This window comes from Pan troglodytes, chromosome 13, assembly GCF_028858775.2.
Source record: "Pan troglodytes isolate AG18354 chromosome 13, NHGRI_mPanTro3-v2.0_pri, whole genome shotgun sequence".
NCBI lineage: Eukaryota > Metazoa > Chordata > Mammalia > Primates > Hominidae > Pan > Pan troglodytes.
In genome coordinates this window covers 32,650,843-32,667,661 of record NC_072411.2, presented here as the reverse complement: position 1 = coordinate 32,667,661, position 16,819 = coordinate 32,650,843, and the positions used below count along the sequence as shown (strand labels likewise).

At 35.5% G+C, this 16,819-nt stretch overlaps 2 protein-coding genes across 23 annotated transcripts in view; one reads left to right on the top strand and one right to left on the bottom strand.

Annotated features, from left to right (window-relative positions):
* The window catches only part of LOC459622 (neurobeachin-like), a 101,403-nt gene that overhangs the window by 51,167 nt on the left and 33,417 nt on the right, over positions 1-16,819 (bottom strand). For 20 of the 22 annotated variants that reach the window (XR_010150037.1, XR_001716055.4, XR_010150039.1 and 17 more), the window contains one exon: positions 9,444-9,675. The gene's annotated coding sequence lies outside the window, so the exon portion shown is untranslated. Of the gene's footprint in view, positions 1-9,276; positions 9,676-16,819 lie in introns of those variants that run through there. The other 2 variants (XR_010150046.1, XR_010150049.1) reach the window with 2 other exon arrangements.
* On the top strand, positions 7,222-9,121 carry LOC107973636 (mitochondrial import receptor subunit TOM40 homolog). The gene has a single exon (XM_054679000.2). It carries the CDS (start codon positions 7,812-7,814, stop codon positions 9,048-9,050), a length of 1,239 nt encoding a protein of 412 aa, XP_054534975.1. The 5' UTR covers positions 7,222-7,811; the 3' UTR covers positions 9,051-9,121.

Here is a 16,819-nt window from a genome sequence, read left to right as displayed (position 1 = left end):
GTATAAGAATTAGTTTGCACATATTACCTTCACTGAGTTTGAAACTATCCAACAAGAATGCTATCTACATAACACAGAAGACACAATCTTTATATTCTGGAGTAAAATGTGTAAAAACTTTACATTTTTAAAGAGAAGAGACACAAATAAATACCCATATATAGGCAAAGATTTCCTGCCCAAAGACAATTTTAAGATAAATACTAGATATATTATTATACTTATTGGTGTACTTACGATAAAAAAAGTACTCATTCAAATAATACTTACTGAGTTCTTACTACTTCAGATAACTTAATGTACTGGGCAGGATAAATTTTACTTCCTAAAGACATGAATTGGGTTCCCAAATTACTAGCTCTATGGCTTTTGGCAAATTACTTAGCATCTCCGAACCTATTTTCATCTCCCTGAAAAAGGGGAATAATAATGCCTACTTTGTGGATTCCTTGTGAATATTATAAACAGATAATACATGAAAACTACGAAGAAAAGTTCCCAATGTATTCAGCACCCATAAATAACACACCATTAACTAAACTACTATTATGATTTTATCTACTATGTCCTCATGATGAGGTTCATTTATGCTAAAATTGATTATTATTTACCTTTCAGAGTATTTCATTCATTCAAAAAATGTACTAAGAGCCTACTTTATGCCAAGTACCCTGTCCCAACCTTGGATCATGGATATATAAAGACAGACAACATATACACACTCAAGGAAGTTTCACTAGAGAAACAGTTATGAGAACAATAGAGAATATCTAAAATACAGATTTGAGAGTAATAAAAGTAATTACTGTAAGTAACAGGGAAGGAAAGACAAATAGAGAAGAAAGACTATCATAGAAGTATTCACTAAAAGAATAAAATGAACCATAAGACTATGCTTGAAGGATGAAAAGGAATTGTTCAGTAGACAGGGGTAAAAAAACATTCCAGGTAGAATCTTAATATGATACAGCACAGATGCTTGACAAAACTTTCTTCAGTGTGTAGGTTTAGCAGGAAAAAAAAAAAAAAACCAGGCAAAGACCAGATTGTAAACAGACCTTTAGGAAACTGGCCTTTGTTTTTTTGCATAACGTGGTATAACTAAATAATTTTGAGCAGGAAAGTTAAACGATCAGCTTCATAGTTAAGGAAAATAGCTGGCAGCAATTTGGAGGTGAGATAGGTAGGCAAGTGTGGACAAAGATAAAACTGAAAAACCACTGCAAAGGTTTGGGTAAGACACCATAAGCTGCTGAACTAAGAAAAAGGCATTAGTAATTTTAAAATGAGGATGGGAATTAACTAACAGAAATGATAGGAAGTGTTAACATATAACAGGGGAGTCTAAGATGGATTCCAATTTTCACTTAGATGGGTAAGGGTACCATTAACTTAAGATCATTAATACAGAAAAATTAATCAGATTTGGAGTTTATCAAGGTTTGCTTTTGGTTGTAACAATAATATATGATAAAACTAAATGAATGCACTGATGAATTAATGAACTGATCTCAGTTAAGACCACAGTACTTATTTATAAGAAAAATAACTTTTCTCTTTCCTTGATACATCAAACTGTACTCTACAGATAACAGACACAAGTGAGTTTTTCAATGGTTAAAAAAAAGCCTAACTTTTGACCTGATATACATTGACTAAAGAAAATAAAAATAAACTTGGAAACTACCTGTGCATAGTGATATTATGTATATATAGTGAAGTCTGCATTTAGTTTGAGACTCAAAAAGAAATTTATAAAAGAAGGACACAACCAGAAATAAGGAAAAAATAAAGTTCCATATTAAGAATCCACAAGATATATATTACAAATTGAAGATATGGAAATAAATTGAAGATAAAAAAGTACAGATGATATCAATAGTAGCTAATATGTCTAGAGCACATATTACCATTAGATAACATGCTAATGGTTTATATCCATTTTCACAAGTTCTAACAGCTGGTAAGTGGTGCAGCTGGGAAAGCAAAAGTTTTAATGTAAAGATTTCTTTTTGAAAGGCCAGTAAATCTCTTATTAGGAAGGATAACAACAACTTAGCTAGGGCATCTGTGGGAAATTAAAGAAAGGAAGAAATAAGAGAATAAATTTATTTTGAATAATGAAGCACAATAAAAGCAAATACTTATGACTTTTCCAGGTTTGTGAGAATCTTCACAGAAGACTTTTTAAAATCCACATCATTCTCTGGCCCTGCTCCTAACTAGACCCCTTAGAATCACTGCATATTGAGAGCTTTACAAAGGAGAATGTGTTTTCCACAAGTAAACAGTGAAGAAAACACAAAATAGAAAAAGTGAAAACAAATGGGTTAAAGCACTTTTTATTGGTTAATGACAATTTCATTTGGTTATAACTTCACTCTAATTGTTTGCATGTATATTCTTTAAACCACTGTTTCCTAAAACTGTCTGATGAGAAAGTTACCTAAATATTTGTTAAAAACACACAATCCTAACATGAAAAATCATAATACCAACAATCTGTACTTCTAATCAATTCCACTGAAATTCAAAATAATTTGGCAATTTTAGCAAACTATCTTGGTCTCATCTTAGTTTTAATAAAACAGAATTTCCAGAGCAAAGGCAATGTGATTGGTATTAAAGTAATCAATTTGTATTAAAAAAGAAAGAATACACCATTATAATGAATGAATATATTTATTCAGGTCACTGCTTTTTAAACTATTTTCTAAGTATATATTGATGAATTATTGTTAAATTGATATTCTTTAATAGAAACTACAATTACTGACATTAAATATAAAACAAATATTTTCATTAGAATCATGCAAAATCTAAACAAATTTTTGAAAATACCACCCAAAATATTTTTTTTCTGTATATGACAAGACACACATCAGATCATAAGCAACAAGAAAACAAAAAAGATATGAAAAAGATATAAAGACCTCTCCCTCACCACATTTGGATTCATCATATCTATTATGATTGTACCATTAATCACAAAGGGTAAGGTGATATTTCTGTTAGGAGGAGGCAGTGTGCCCTAAAAAGCATTGACAATCTCATTGTCATATACCCAAGAAAGAACCCTGAACCTGGAAGGGGAAAAAAGCCTTAAACGTGTGTGACGGGAACTCCTACGCACTCTGTCCTTGTTTTCTTTCATCTCGACTTTCAGTTGGCTTGTTACTCTGACACAAAGATGGAGTCCGGTACACAGGCAGGAAAATCTCTCTAGAAAATGCCACCTGATTATGAATGAATTATCTCTTATAATTCTAATTATACAGTTGCACATTTCTCTGCATTTTCTCTTTACAGCAGTTTTTAAAATGTGTTTTGACCTTGTTTTTGCTATTATTTGGGATATTAAGTAAAGACACATTTCATGAGCCAAAACTAACAGTACAGCAACATTCCACTCCTTGAAGCCAGCATTATTAAAGCATCAGAAATTAACAAAACCTCCAATCTTAGGAAACAAGATTCAGAACTACCAGGATTAGGTGAATCTCCCACAAGAAAAGTATCTGTGCATTGCTTAATCTGGGGGTTTAACATTTAACTTTTTTAAAAAAGAGGCAAAGATTTATAACTCCCTAGTGCCTACAATGGTGTCCAATACTCAGTAAATAATAAGTATCTATTGAAAGAATGCCATAGAACAGATCAGACTGAGATAATGAGAGAATGTAAGAGAAATACACCACAAGAGATCAAAGCACTGATCTTATAGAAGACAAAAATCAGACATAAAAGTAAAAAGAAAATGCAAACAAGGTTAAGAGAAAACCATTAAAAGCATAGGAAAGCCAGTGAAAGAGAATACTACAGAGGTCATAAAAGGATAGTTAAGAATTCTGTCATAACAAGTGAGTTATAAAAATATTTACTTTTACCTGCCTTACGTGGTTGAAAATCATATTTCACACAATGCTGAAAGCATTTTCCTTTGGACTTCAATGATGTGACTATAAAACAGTTGCCAACAAAATGAGCAGAGTAACCAACTCCTTTGCTAGCATGAAAACTGTAAAGACAACTGAGAATAGTATAATATCCTCTGATAAAAATAACTAAACACCTAATGGCTGTTAAACATTCCTATAAAAATAAAAGTTATTTCCCTGTATGGTAGAAGGAGTTTAATATGTGTCAAACAAAAACTAAACAAAAATATAAAAGGTTTGGTTATAAGTAAATATAAGAAATTTAAACTAGGAAATAAAAGACTATGGAAGCTTTCAGTATTTCAATCTAAAATCTCAGAAATACATAAAAACAAATTACTTGCCAACAAAAGCCTACCACCAAGTAGACTTTATCTACTTTTAAGGACCATTTGCAATCAGCAAATACAGAACACATTTATACAAAGTTCACATTTTAAATAACAACCTGCTCTCTAATTCCGGTGTACCTTTGAAAATAGCATACAAATTAAAAAGAAAAAGGAAAAAAAAATTGTTCATAGTCAAGTTTGATAATGCAGTTGATCGAGCAAAGCAGTACATTTTTAGTTTAAAAAATTAAAAATATGTAACTATGAAATATAGTTGTTTTCTTCTACAGGAGCATTCCCCTTAGCTGTAAATTTAATCATGAGGTAGAAAAATGTGTAGTCATTGAAAAATGAAGGTACCACTGAAATTAATGTATAATCTCCCAAAATGACCACTTTGAAGTTCAACCCCATTTATGTTTGGAAGTTCAGATGCTTATTTAAAACTTGCTCTCATATTATCCATATATCATATTTTATAATAGAGCTTAAAAGATAGTAACAGCTCACATATTTCTGTGCTCACATTTCTGACCCAGCCATTATAAAAGGGCTTTAAATATGATTCTCTCATTAAATCCTATGGGATAGGCACTATTCCTATCCTCATTTTATAGTTGAAGACACCAAAAGTACAAGGTGGTGAAGCCAGAACTTGAACACAGGCAGTCTTATTTCAGAGTATTGCAAGTATTAAATGAGTTCATATATATAAACATTTACAATGCCTAGCACATACAATGGCAATCAATGAATGTTTGATGTTCTTATTGGTAAGTATGCTGTACTGTGCATTACTGGCATACTAAAATTACCGAGGTTTCAATCCTTACAGATCAACACATCGTTAAGTTGATCAACTAATTCTAGTGGTTTTCAGTAGTAATCCATTTGGTTAAAGGAGATTGAATATTTAAAGCCAAAAATGACTGAGCTAGAGAAAGTTAATGGAATCAATATTGAAGAAATGCAAGCATTAAGAGATAATGTTCATAATGCTAACAACATTGACACCAAGAAAGGCAAAGCATGACATTTATTACTCAGAAACATAACCACTGATATTTATAACCAAAAAGGATTCAGATACATTCATAAGCAGAAAAGGAATAATATAGGACTCCCTTGAAAATAGCAATCAAATAAAATGTAGCCATTCTAAGGAATAAATGAGAAAGTAGCTGATTATTTCACCTGACTTCAAGAAACATCTGAATGGATTTATTTATTTTCCTAGACTTTATCCAAATTCTACATAAAAGATAATTACCCATTATTACTTTAAAATTAATCTGTTCCCCAAACAGATCCTTCACATTGCTGATAATGGCCTTTCTCAAATACAACACGGACCTTCCATGTCAAAAATCTTCTGCATTCAGAATAAAATTTTAATTTCTTCAGGTTATACAAGACTTCCCACATGCTATGGCTCCAACAAACCCTTTTGATTTTATCCTCCTCTAGTACCCAACCCCACATTCCAAAGTACATCTAAATATACCAGCTGTTCCACTTGTTCTTTTACAGTTCCTCTTCCTATACATCACGTTGCTTCTATCCAAATCATTCTTCCTTCCAACAAAATCTCAATTATTCTTTAATAGCAGACTAATATGTTCCTCATCTGTGAAGCTTTTCTGGACTTCAACCTAGCTTGGTTTCTCTTTTCAATTGTGTCCCCATAGTTTTGAGTACCTAAATCTACAGTATCATTTATAAAACAAGCTGTATTTGCATGTCTAGCCATCAGAGTTCTTCAAGAGTAAGGAATGTAATCTACTCCAAACATAATGGCTGAAGATATAGAAAATACTCTGTAGATGGCCACTAAATAATCTCAAAGTAGTCAAAGAATTCTAAGTGCTTGCCATGAAAAAAAATACACATACACACGCACATACACGTGCGTGCACACACACACTATTTCAGATGAGTTAAACCCTATACTAACGTTTCAGATTTTAGTGTGTAAGCAACTAGTTCAGGCAGTTTTATTATCATACAATATAAATAACATTTTATTATCAAACAATATAATTTTTCTTATCGATTTGCTATAAATGTTTAATTTAGCCACCTTCTAGTGACACTTTTACTACATTATTAAATAAAAAGTACCCCATTGAACTTAACATACTACAATACATTCAGATGTGAACAGTTAGTAGTGTTTTGGTGGCTACTAGTTCTTCCTTAGTATAATATTTAAAGTTTAATTTCTCTGTTAAAAAGCAAGACAGAGGTATTTTTCTGACATTTATTCTCTTTTCTCATATCCTTCCATCATCAAGCTCTTTTGAAGGGAAATACTAGAAATTACAAAAAGTGAAAAATTTTGTGTTATTAATATTATTACTGAGAAAAAGATAGGAGAATTAAGAAGCTTTATATAATAGCAATGTCAAAATATGAACTTCTATGGTACAATCACCCTCACTGTCACTTTTACATTTCAGTGCTGATGAATTATGTACCAGTAAACGACTATGCATGTAATTTTGGCTCATTCTCTAAACTGCACTCCATAGAGTAGCAGGAAATTTACAAAAAAAAAAAAAAATTAAGAGCTTAAACTCAGATATAAGAATTGAAGGATCATATGATGTTCTATAAAACATGTGTACACATAAGTCTATATTAATAAATTCCTATTAAGTAACTCTAGAATTTATAGAAATGCTACTATTAATATATCTGTATTAAAAAGATATTTTAAGAAATAGATGTCTGAATCTCATTTTTCACCAAGTTAGCCATCAGTCCCCAACACAGGGGTGCTAAGTCATTATAAAAAAAGATATATGCCACCCTGAAGGTAATTAGATATGATTTTTAATATATTTTCTCAGAAAATCAAATTTTTGGAAATATTTAAATTCAAAGCATTCTTTTTGCAATTTTGCATTCTTTTAACCCATTTTTCATTCCATTCTTTCTCATTTAATGTCTTGTTCCATAAATTTTAAAAATAATTAAATGCATAAGTCAAAATGTTTAAGAGTATTCTCTGGTATCTGAACTACTTTGCAGGATCAGATATAATACTGTGGAGAGTAATATCAGAACTTTTATAATTATGAAAATGCTTTTATGTCAGAAGATACTTAAGCTGAAGATTCATGGCTTACAAAAAATAAACATTTCAAACTTTAAACTTATTTTCTGGAATGATACTTGCTCTGGAATAATATTCAAAACACTTTTCTGAAATGCATCTAGCCACACAGGAGAATGAGCATGCAAGGAGGTAAAGAAAGGGTTGGTGGTGAAACAATTATAGATTTCAAAGCTATTGTTTGAAATAACCCAAACAAGCAAAACATTAGTATTTTTATCTTGAAATTCTTGGTGAATTTTATGTTCTAGCCTATAATATATTAGTTTATTTTAACACAAAAGTTTCTTCCAAAATGGACATGTCCAAAAGATACACCATGCTGGCGACGGTGGTGGCGGCGGCGGCAGCGGGTTCTGTTGCGCGTGACTCACGGGATGGGAGCGGAGCCCAGGCCGGGAGCAGGCGCCGCTGCCAGAGACCATGGGGAACGTGTTGGCCGCCAGGTCGCCGCCCGCAGGGCCGCCACCGCCGCCTGCGCCGGCCCTCGTGGAGCTGCCGCCACCTCCGCCCTCGCCGCCGGGCTTCACGCTGCCGCCGCTGGGAGGCGGCCTGGGCGCCGGCACCAGTACGAGTCGAGGTTCGGAACTGACCCCCGGGGCTGCAACTGCCAGCGCCTCAGGGGCCGCCGAGGATGGGGCCTGCGGCTGCCTGCCCAACCCGGGCACATTCGGGGAGTGCCACCGGAAGTGCAAGGAGCTGTTTCCCATTCAGATGGAGGGTGTCAAGCTCATAGTCAACAAAGGGTTGAGTAACCATTTCCAGGTGAACCACACAGTAGCCCTCAGCACAATCAGGGAGTCCAACTACCACTTCGGGGTCACGTATGTGGGGACAAAGCAGCTGAGTCCCACAGAGGCGTTCCTTGTATTGGTGGGTGACATGGACAACAGCGGCAGTCTCAACGCTCAGGTCATTCACCAGCTGGGCCCCTGTCTCAGGTCCAAGATGGCCATCCAGACCCAGCAGTCGAAGTTTGTGAACTGGCAGGTGGACGGGGAGTATCGGGGCTCTGACTCACAGCAGCCGTCACCCTGGGGAAACCCAGACATCCTCGTGGGTTCAGGAATCCTCGTAGCCCACTACCTCCAGAGCATCATGCCTTGCCTGGCCCTGGGCAGAGAGCTGGTCTACCACCAGCAGCCTGGGGAGGAGGGCACTGTCATGTCTCTAGCTGGGAAATACACATTGAACAACTGGTTGGCAACGGTAACGTTGGGCCAGGCGGGCATGCACGCAACATACTACCACAAAGCCAGTGACCAGCTGCAGGTGGGTGTGGAGTTTGAGGCCAGCACAAGGATGCAGAACACCAGCGTCTCCTTCGGGTACCAGCTGGACCTGCCCAAGGCCAAAGGCTCTGTGGATAGCAACTGGATCGTGTGTGCCACGTTGGAGAAGAAGCTCCCGCCCCTGCCCCTGACACTGGCCCTTGGGGCCTTCCTGAATCACTTCCCCATCCCTGGTCAGTCCACCTTGCCCCGTCCACTTTCCCATCTCCTCGGTATAAATCATGTTTATAAGTTATGGAAGAACCGGGACATTTTACAGAAAAAAAAACAAAAAGCAACAAAAAATATACGTGGGGAAGAAAAAAAGATACACCATGCTTATCTAAGGCTTTTAGTACTTCCTGTCATAGTTGCATATATGCCAGATTGAGGGGCACAGAACTAGGGGAATTTGGTGAAATGCTCATTATACAGAACTGTAATACCTATTGTGGCATTTTAATTATGTAAAAGCTTAATGAAATACTACATAAAAAGATACTGTTTATTTTTCTGATAGACTTCAGAGCACTCCGTGGTACTGAGATTTTCTAAAATTTAGAAAACAACGTTAGTAATTATGTTTGTCTACTATAATAATTATGTTTTTCTTCTTTCACTTTTCAGGTTTTCCATTAATATAAAAAGTAAAATTTCCATACATTTCCATTTATTTTAAATCAAAGCAGTGTCAACAAATCTACATTACCTATAGAATATAAAGAGAAGTATGTGAAACTTTATAAACATTTAAGTTATACTTTCCTGACAGACAACCCCATACCTGCTATCATGTCATCTACAGCACTCATTTTCAGCAATACTTGTTCAATTAGTCCAGCTTCTGTGCTAGTCTGTACATTCCGAACACTTTTTCATAGAATGGCTGTAAACATGCTCCCTATTTCTGCTTGACATGTTACATCACAGTGCTCTAAAAGCTCTGTCATGCATGTTATACTCTCAGCATCCTGGATAATAAAGTTCATCTCCAGTTCAAATTCTCTGCCAACCAACTGAAAGTAAACAGAAAGAAACAATAGTGTTAACATGGGAGGTTACCAATAACAGTAGAATAAAATAATAACAACAATTCAAAGCTACTACTCTAAAAAAGTTTCAAGGCTTTTGGTATAAAATTATTTTTTATAAAAAGTATAAGAGCTACAGATAAATGACAGGCATTGTAAGCACTGAAAGTAGCGAACACTGAAGGGGTGGCCTGCCCCTCCACACCTGTGGGATATCTCATCAGGTGGGATGAGAGACTGAGAAAAGAAATAAGACACAGAGACAAAGCATAGAGAAACAACAGTAGGCCCAGGAGACCAGCACTCAGCATACCAAGGACCTGAACCAGCACCGGTCTCTGAGTTCCCTCAGTTTTTATTGATTATTATTTTCATTATCTCAGCAAGAGGAATGCAGTAGGAGAGCAGGGTGATAACAGGGAGAAGGTCAACAAAAAAACATGTGAGCAAAAGAATCTATGTCATAATTAAGTTCAAGGGGAGGTACTATGCCTGGATGTGCACGTAGGCCAGATTTATGTTTCTCTCCACCCAAACATCTCAGTGGAGTAAAGAATAACAAGGCAGCATTGCTGCCAACATGTCTCGCCTCCCGCCATAGGGCGGTTTTTCTCCTATCTCAGAAATGAACAAATGTACAATCGGGTTTTATACTGAGACATTCAGTTCCCAGGGGCAGGCAGGAGACAGTGGCCTTCCTCTATCTCAACTGCAAGAAGCTTTCCTGTTTTACTAATCCACCTCAGCACAGACCCTACACGGGTGTCAGGCTGGGGGATGGTCAGGTCTTTCTTATCCCATGAGGCCATATTTCAGACTATCACATGGGGAGAAACCTTGGACAATACCCGGCTTTCCAGGGCAGAGGTCCCTGTGGCTTTCCACAGTGCACTGTGCCCCTGGTTTATCGAGACTAGAGAATGGCGATGACTTTTACCAAGCATACTGCTTGTAAACATTTTGTTAACAAGGCACGTCCTGCACAGTCCTAGATCCCTTAAACCTTGATTCCATACAACACATGTTTTTGTGAGCTCAATGTTGGGGCAAAGTGGCTGGGGCAAAGTGGCTGGGGCAAAGTTACAAATTAACAGCATCTCAGCGAAGCAATTGTTCAAGGTACAGGTCACAATGGAATTTCTTATGTCTTCCCTTTCTACATAGACACAGTAACAGTCTGATCTCTCTTTCTTTTCCCTACAAACAGAAATCTAATTTTCACATAAATGGGAAAGGGTGATTTCAAGTCTAGTAAAACAGAGCAAACTACAGCATGTGATTCCTGGGTGCGATTCAGGAAAAATTCCTAAAAAGAGGGTTTGGCCTTTAAAAGTGATAATCAACAGAAAATATAGAATTTACTAAGGATAAATTTTAAGACACGAAATTCATTTTCTTTTTAGATATTACTAGTCTTACAGATAAAGAGATGTAACTGGGGCATAATCTCCATATATAGAAGATGAAGAAATATGAAACTGATACAACTTACAATAAATGTTGCAATAATGAAATGAATGTTAAAAATAAGTTGAACAGAAATATACAAGGTCTTGTAATGCTTTTTTTTAAAGCACAAATGTGAATTGGGTAAAGAAAGCTGATTTAACAGCAACACATTTGACTTCAGCATTATGGCAAATGAGTCCAAAGTCATACTGCCCCTCCCGTTTCGTATTTTAAGTGCAGTAATAGACAAATACACACAGAATAAAATAACATAATACTACTCTGTTACTATCTGTTGATTGAATCCCATAGGAACTATTATATTCAGTTATAAGCATCATTCTTAAAAAAGAACACTGTCAAACTGGATATCCTTTTGGTCTAAAGAATGATAAGATTTAGGAATAACTTGATAAAAACAGAAGGAAGAGTAAAGGGGACTTTGTCTTGCATCTTAGGTACCAACACCACCACCGTGGGGTAGAGCACCAAGTGGGCTCTTGGGGTCCCCAATTCTAGGACTTGACTCTTGGACAGCATTTCTAGACCTGCCCTGGGCCAAAGGGGAGCCCACTGCCCTGACGGGTGAGTCCCAGGCCAGGCAATATTCACCACAAGCTGATATAAGAGCCCTTTCTCCTTAAGGGAACATCGATGGTACTTTGGCAGTACTCCTCATGGCCAGGAGTGGCAGTGGCTACAGGGTGAGGCTCCTCAGCTTTTGGAAAGGAGAAAAAGTGGAAAGAGTGGGAAGGATTGTGTCTTGTGGTTTGAGTGCCAGCTCAGCCGCAATACAACACAATGCCAGGTAGATTTCTAAGGTTTTTGACTCTAGTCCCTGACTCCCGTATGGCATCTCTGGACCCACTGGTGGCCAGGGGGACTTTGCCACCCTGAAGAGAAGGACACAGGCCCAGCTGACTTTGCTACCTGCTAATTGTAGAGCCCCAGGGCCTTGAGTGAACATAGGCTATAGCCAAGGAGTGATTAAGGCAAGGCCCAGCACTGTGCTTGCTTCAGGTGTGACCCAGCACAGTCATGGTGGTGGTGGTCATAGGGGTGCTTGTATCATACATCATATCAGCCCCAGCTTTAGGTATCTCAGAACAGAGAGAGAGAGAGACTCTGTGGGCTTGGGAGAAAGTAAGGGAAGAGAAAAAGAGACTCTGCCTGGTAATCTAGAGAATTATCCCAGATCTTATCCAAGGCCATCAAGGCAGTACCTCTACAAGTCTGCAAGAACCACAGTGTCACTGGAAAGCCTTCCCAAGAAGGATGGCTACAAATAAGCTCAGGCAATGAGGAGTACAATAAATACCTAACTCTTCAATGCTCAGGCCCCAAGGAACATCTACTAGCATTAACACCATCCAGAAAAACATGACCTCACCAAATGAACTAAATAAGGCACCAAGAATCAATCCTCAAGAAACAAAGATATGTGATCTTTCACATGGAGAATTCAAAATAGCTGTGTTGAGGAAACTCAAAGAAATTCAAGATAACACAGAGAAGGGATTCAGAATTCTATCAGATAAATTTAACAAAGATATTGAAATAATTTTTAAAACTCGAGCAGAAATTCTGGAGCTCAAAAATGCAATTCGCATACTTAAGAATGCATCAAGTCCTTCAAGAGCAAACTGGATCAAGCAGAGGAAAGAATTAATGAGCTTCTGAAGAAAGGCTATTTGAAAACACACAGAGGAGAAAAAAGAATAAAAACCAATGACACATGCATACACGATCTAGGGAATAGCCTCAAAAGGGCAAATCTAAGAGGTATTGGCCTTGAAAAAGAGGTAGAGAACAGGGTTAGAAAGTTTATTTTGAGTAAACATTCCAATAACAGAGAACTACCCAAACCTAGAGAAAATATCCAAGTACAAGAAGGTTATAGAATACCAAGCAGATTTAACCCAAAGAAGACTACCTCAAGACATTTAATAATCAAACACCCAAAGGTCAAGAATAAAATAAGAATCCTAAAAGCTGCAAGAGAAATAAACAATAACATACAAAGGAGTCCCAATACATCTGGCAGCAGACTTTTCAGTGAAAACCTTATATGCCAGGAGACAGTGGCATGACATATTTATATTGCTGAGGGAAAAAAACTTTTACCCTAGAATAGTATATCCAGTGAAAATATCATTTGACCATGAAGAGGAAATAAAGACTTACCCAAACAAATAAAAGCTAAGGGATTTCATCAACGCCAGACCTGTCCTACAAGAAATGCTAAAGGGGGTACTTCAATCAGAAAGAAAAGGGCATTAATGAGCAATAAATGATCACCTGAAAATACAAAACTTACTGATAATATAATTACACAGAAAAATACAGAATGTTATAAACACTGTTACTGTGGTTTGCAAACTACTCTTATCCTAGGTAGAAAGACTAAATGATGAATTAAACAACAATAATAACTACAACAACTTTTCAAGACATAGGCAGTATAATAAGATATAAACAGAAACAATGAAAAGTTAAAAAGCAAGGAAATGAGGTTAAGGCAAGTTTTTACTAGTTTTCTTTTTGCTTGTTTGCTTATGCAAATAGTATCATGTTATCAGGTTAAAATGATGAGTGATAAGACAGCATTTGCAAGGCTCATGGTAACCTCAAACCAAAAAACATACAATGGACACACAAAAAAATAAAAATCAAGAAACTAAATCACCAGAGAAAATCATCTTCACTAGAGGAAGACAAGAATGCAAGAAAGAAGACCACAAAACAACCAGAAAACCCAAAACAAAATGGCTAGAGTAGATCCTTACTTAATAATAACAGTGAATGTAAATACACTAAACTCTCCAATCAAAAGACATAGACTAACTAAATGGATGAAAAAACAAGACCTATTGATCTGTTGCCTAAAAGAAACACACTTCACCTATAGAGACACATAAAGACTGAAAATAAACAGATGGAAAAAGATATCCCATGCCAAAGAAAACCAAAAAAAGAGCAGAAGTCACTATACTTATATCAGGCAAAAGAAATTTCAAGACAAAAGCTAACTATAAAAAGAGACAAAGAAGGTCACCATATAAAGATAAGGGGGTCAATTAAGCAAGAGGATATAATAATTTCAATATATATGCACCCAACACTGGAGCACCCAGATATATAAAGGAAATACTATTACAGCTAAAGACAGCTATAGGCTCCATAATATCTGCAGACTTCAAAACCTCACTTTCAGCATTGGACACATCTTCCAGAAAGAAAACAAAGAAACATCAGAATTAATATTTACTGCAGACCAAATTGAGCTAATAGATATTTACAGAACATTTCATCCAGAAGCTGCAGAATACACATTATTTTCCTCAGCACATGGATCAGTTGAAAAGACAGACCATATGTTAGATCACAAAACAAATCTTGAAACATTCCAAAAAAATGAAATAATATAAAGCATCTTCTCTGACAACAATGGAATAAAACTAGAAGTACCAAGAGAAATTTCGGAAACTATACAAATACATGGAAATCAAACAATATGCTCCTGAATGACAAGTGGGTCAATGAAGAAATTAAGAAAGAAATTGAAAAATTTCTTGAAACAAATAATAATAGAAACACAACATACCAAAATCTATGGGATACAACAAAAGTTGTACTAAGAGTGATGTTTATAAGTGCCAATATCAAAAAAGAGGAAAAATATCAAATAAACAATCAAATGCTGCATCTTAAAGAACTGAATGATCAAGAGCACACCAAATCCAAAATTAACAGAAGAAAAGAAATAATAAAGATCAGAGCAGAAATAAATAAAATTGAAATAAAAAATACAAAAGATCAAAGAAATGAAAAGTTTATTTTCTGGAAAGCTAACCAAAATTGACAAATCTTTAGCCAGACTAAGAGAGAAGATCCAAATAAAGAAAATCAGAAATAAAAAAGGAGACACTACAACTGATACTGCAAAAATTCAAAGGATCATTAGCAGCTACTGTGGGCAACTACATGCAAATTAATTGGAAAATCTAGAAGAAATTTATGAATTGCTACACATATACAACTACCAAGATTGAACCAGGAAGAAATCCAAAACCTGAACAGACTAATAACAAGTTACAAGACTGAAGTTGTAATAAAAGTCTCCCAGTAAAGAAAAGTCTGGGAAATGATAGCTTCACTGCTGAATTCTAACCAAACATTTAAAGAACTAATATTAATTCCACTCAAACTATTCTGAAAAATAGAGAAGGGCATAATTCCAAATAGAGGAGGAAGGAATACTTCCAAACTCATTCTATGAGGCCAGTATTACACTGTTACCAAAACCAGTCACAGACACAAATTTTTAAAAATATATTTATTGACTGACCAAAAAATAGAACAAATGAGGGATTCTTACCCCAATTTTGTTTGTTATAAATATTTATAATATGTCTCTAGTTCTACAGTAAGGATATAAGCTTGGTTAGTTACATGGCTTTAACAAGTTTACATCAAAAAATATCTCATAAGCCACTGGCACTCTGAAAAAGGTACTGTGATGCATTTCATTGGTTTCATTATAATAAGGTCTCTTGTAAAAATTGTCACTAAGCAAAAAATAACATAACTCTGGGCTACTAGAAAATCCTTCTTAGTTCTTCATAAGTACAACAAACAAGCACCTAACAGTAGAAGTAAATTGGACATGCTGCCAGAAATTACAACAATGAATGCAAATTTGAATACTAGTTTCATAGTTCTCAGCCTCAAAAGTGAGAACCTTAAAAGGTAAAAAGATTTTGGAATGACAGTTTCAGTAACACTTGGTTGGGAAAAGATTGGTAAAAATACAAAGAATAACTTTATTCTTAGTTTTTCCTAAAAATGAATTATTAGGCAAAAATATAATGGATATCATGTCTGTAACTCATAAATTGCAGACATTACACAGCATAAATATTTTTAAACAACTACATTTACATGTAAGAGTTTTTGATATATTAGCTTGCTGGTCTAGAAGCAAAATAATTACCACTTGGGGAATAATAAGAAGGAAGAATGAGTTCATATATCAATGTGCAAAGGAATCAGCATATCCATATTTTAAAACTGAAAAAGATGTTACAAACCATCTATTTGAATTGCTCCCTTCATGGAGAGCCTAGCTAGGCTTTTATATAGTCAAATGGATACTGTTTAAATGACTTTTAATATTTCAAAAAGTATCACATATCATATTCTTGAGAACTAGAACTACATGAGCTAAGTGAAACATCATCTTTTATTCTTCACTGACTATAAAGGCAATGCTGTTAATCTAGCTATCTCACTGCAAAACCAAGTCATATTTATTTAATAGAAATAACAGTAGAAACTGGAGAAGAAGGTAAGGTAAGAAATAATTTTAAAAATTAAATGTTGGTAATCATGGAATCCCTACACCAAGGTCAAAAGCTAAGGTAACAGACAGGTAGACTATTCAAATTTCCTGACTAGTCCAGTGATCTTGCCTACCTCCACACTACTTTGAATACAGGACATAAATAATAGATTTAACAAATGTCAAATGTTTACAATAGTGACCATGGAGCAATGAGATTACGGGCGACTTTCCATTTCTTCTTCACATTTATTTTTAAATGATTTGCAATAAGCATATATACTATTATAATAAAAACATACACACACAAACACTCACACACATTTAATAGTGAGTCTT

Excerpts from the sequence above, each read along its gene's own strand:
- LOC107973636 (XM_054679000.2), top strand. The coding sequence starts at position 7,812 with ATGGGGAACGTGTTGGCCGCCAGGTCGCCGCCCGCAGGGCCGCCACCG.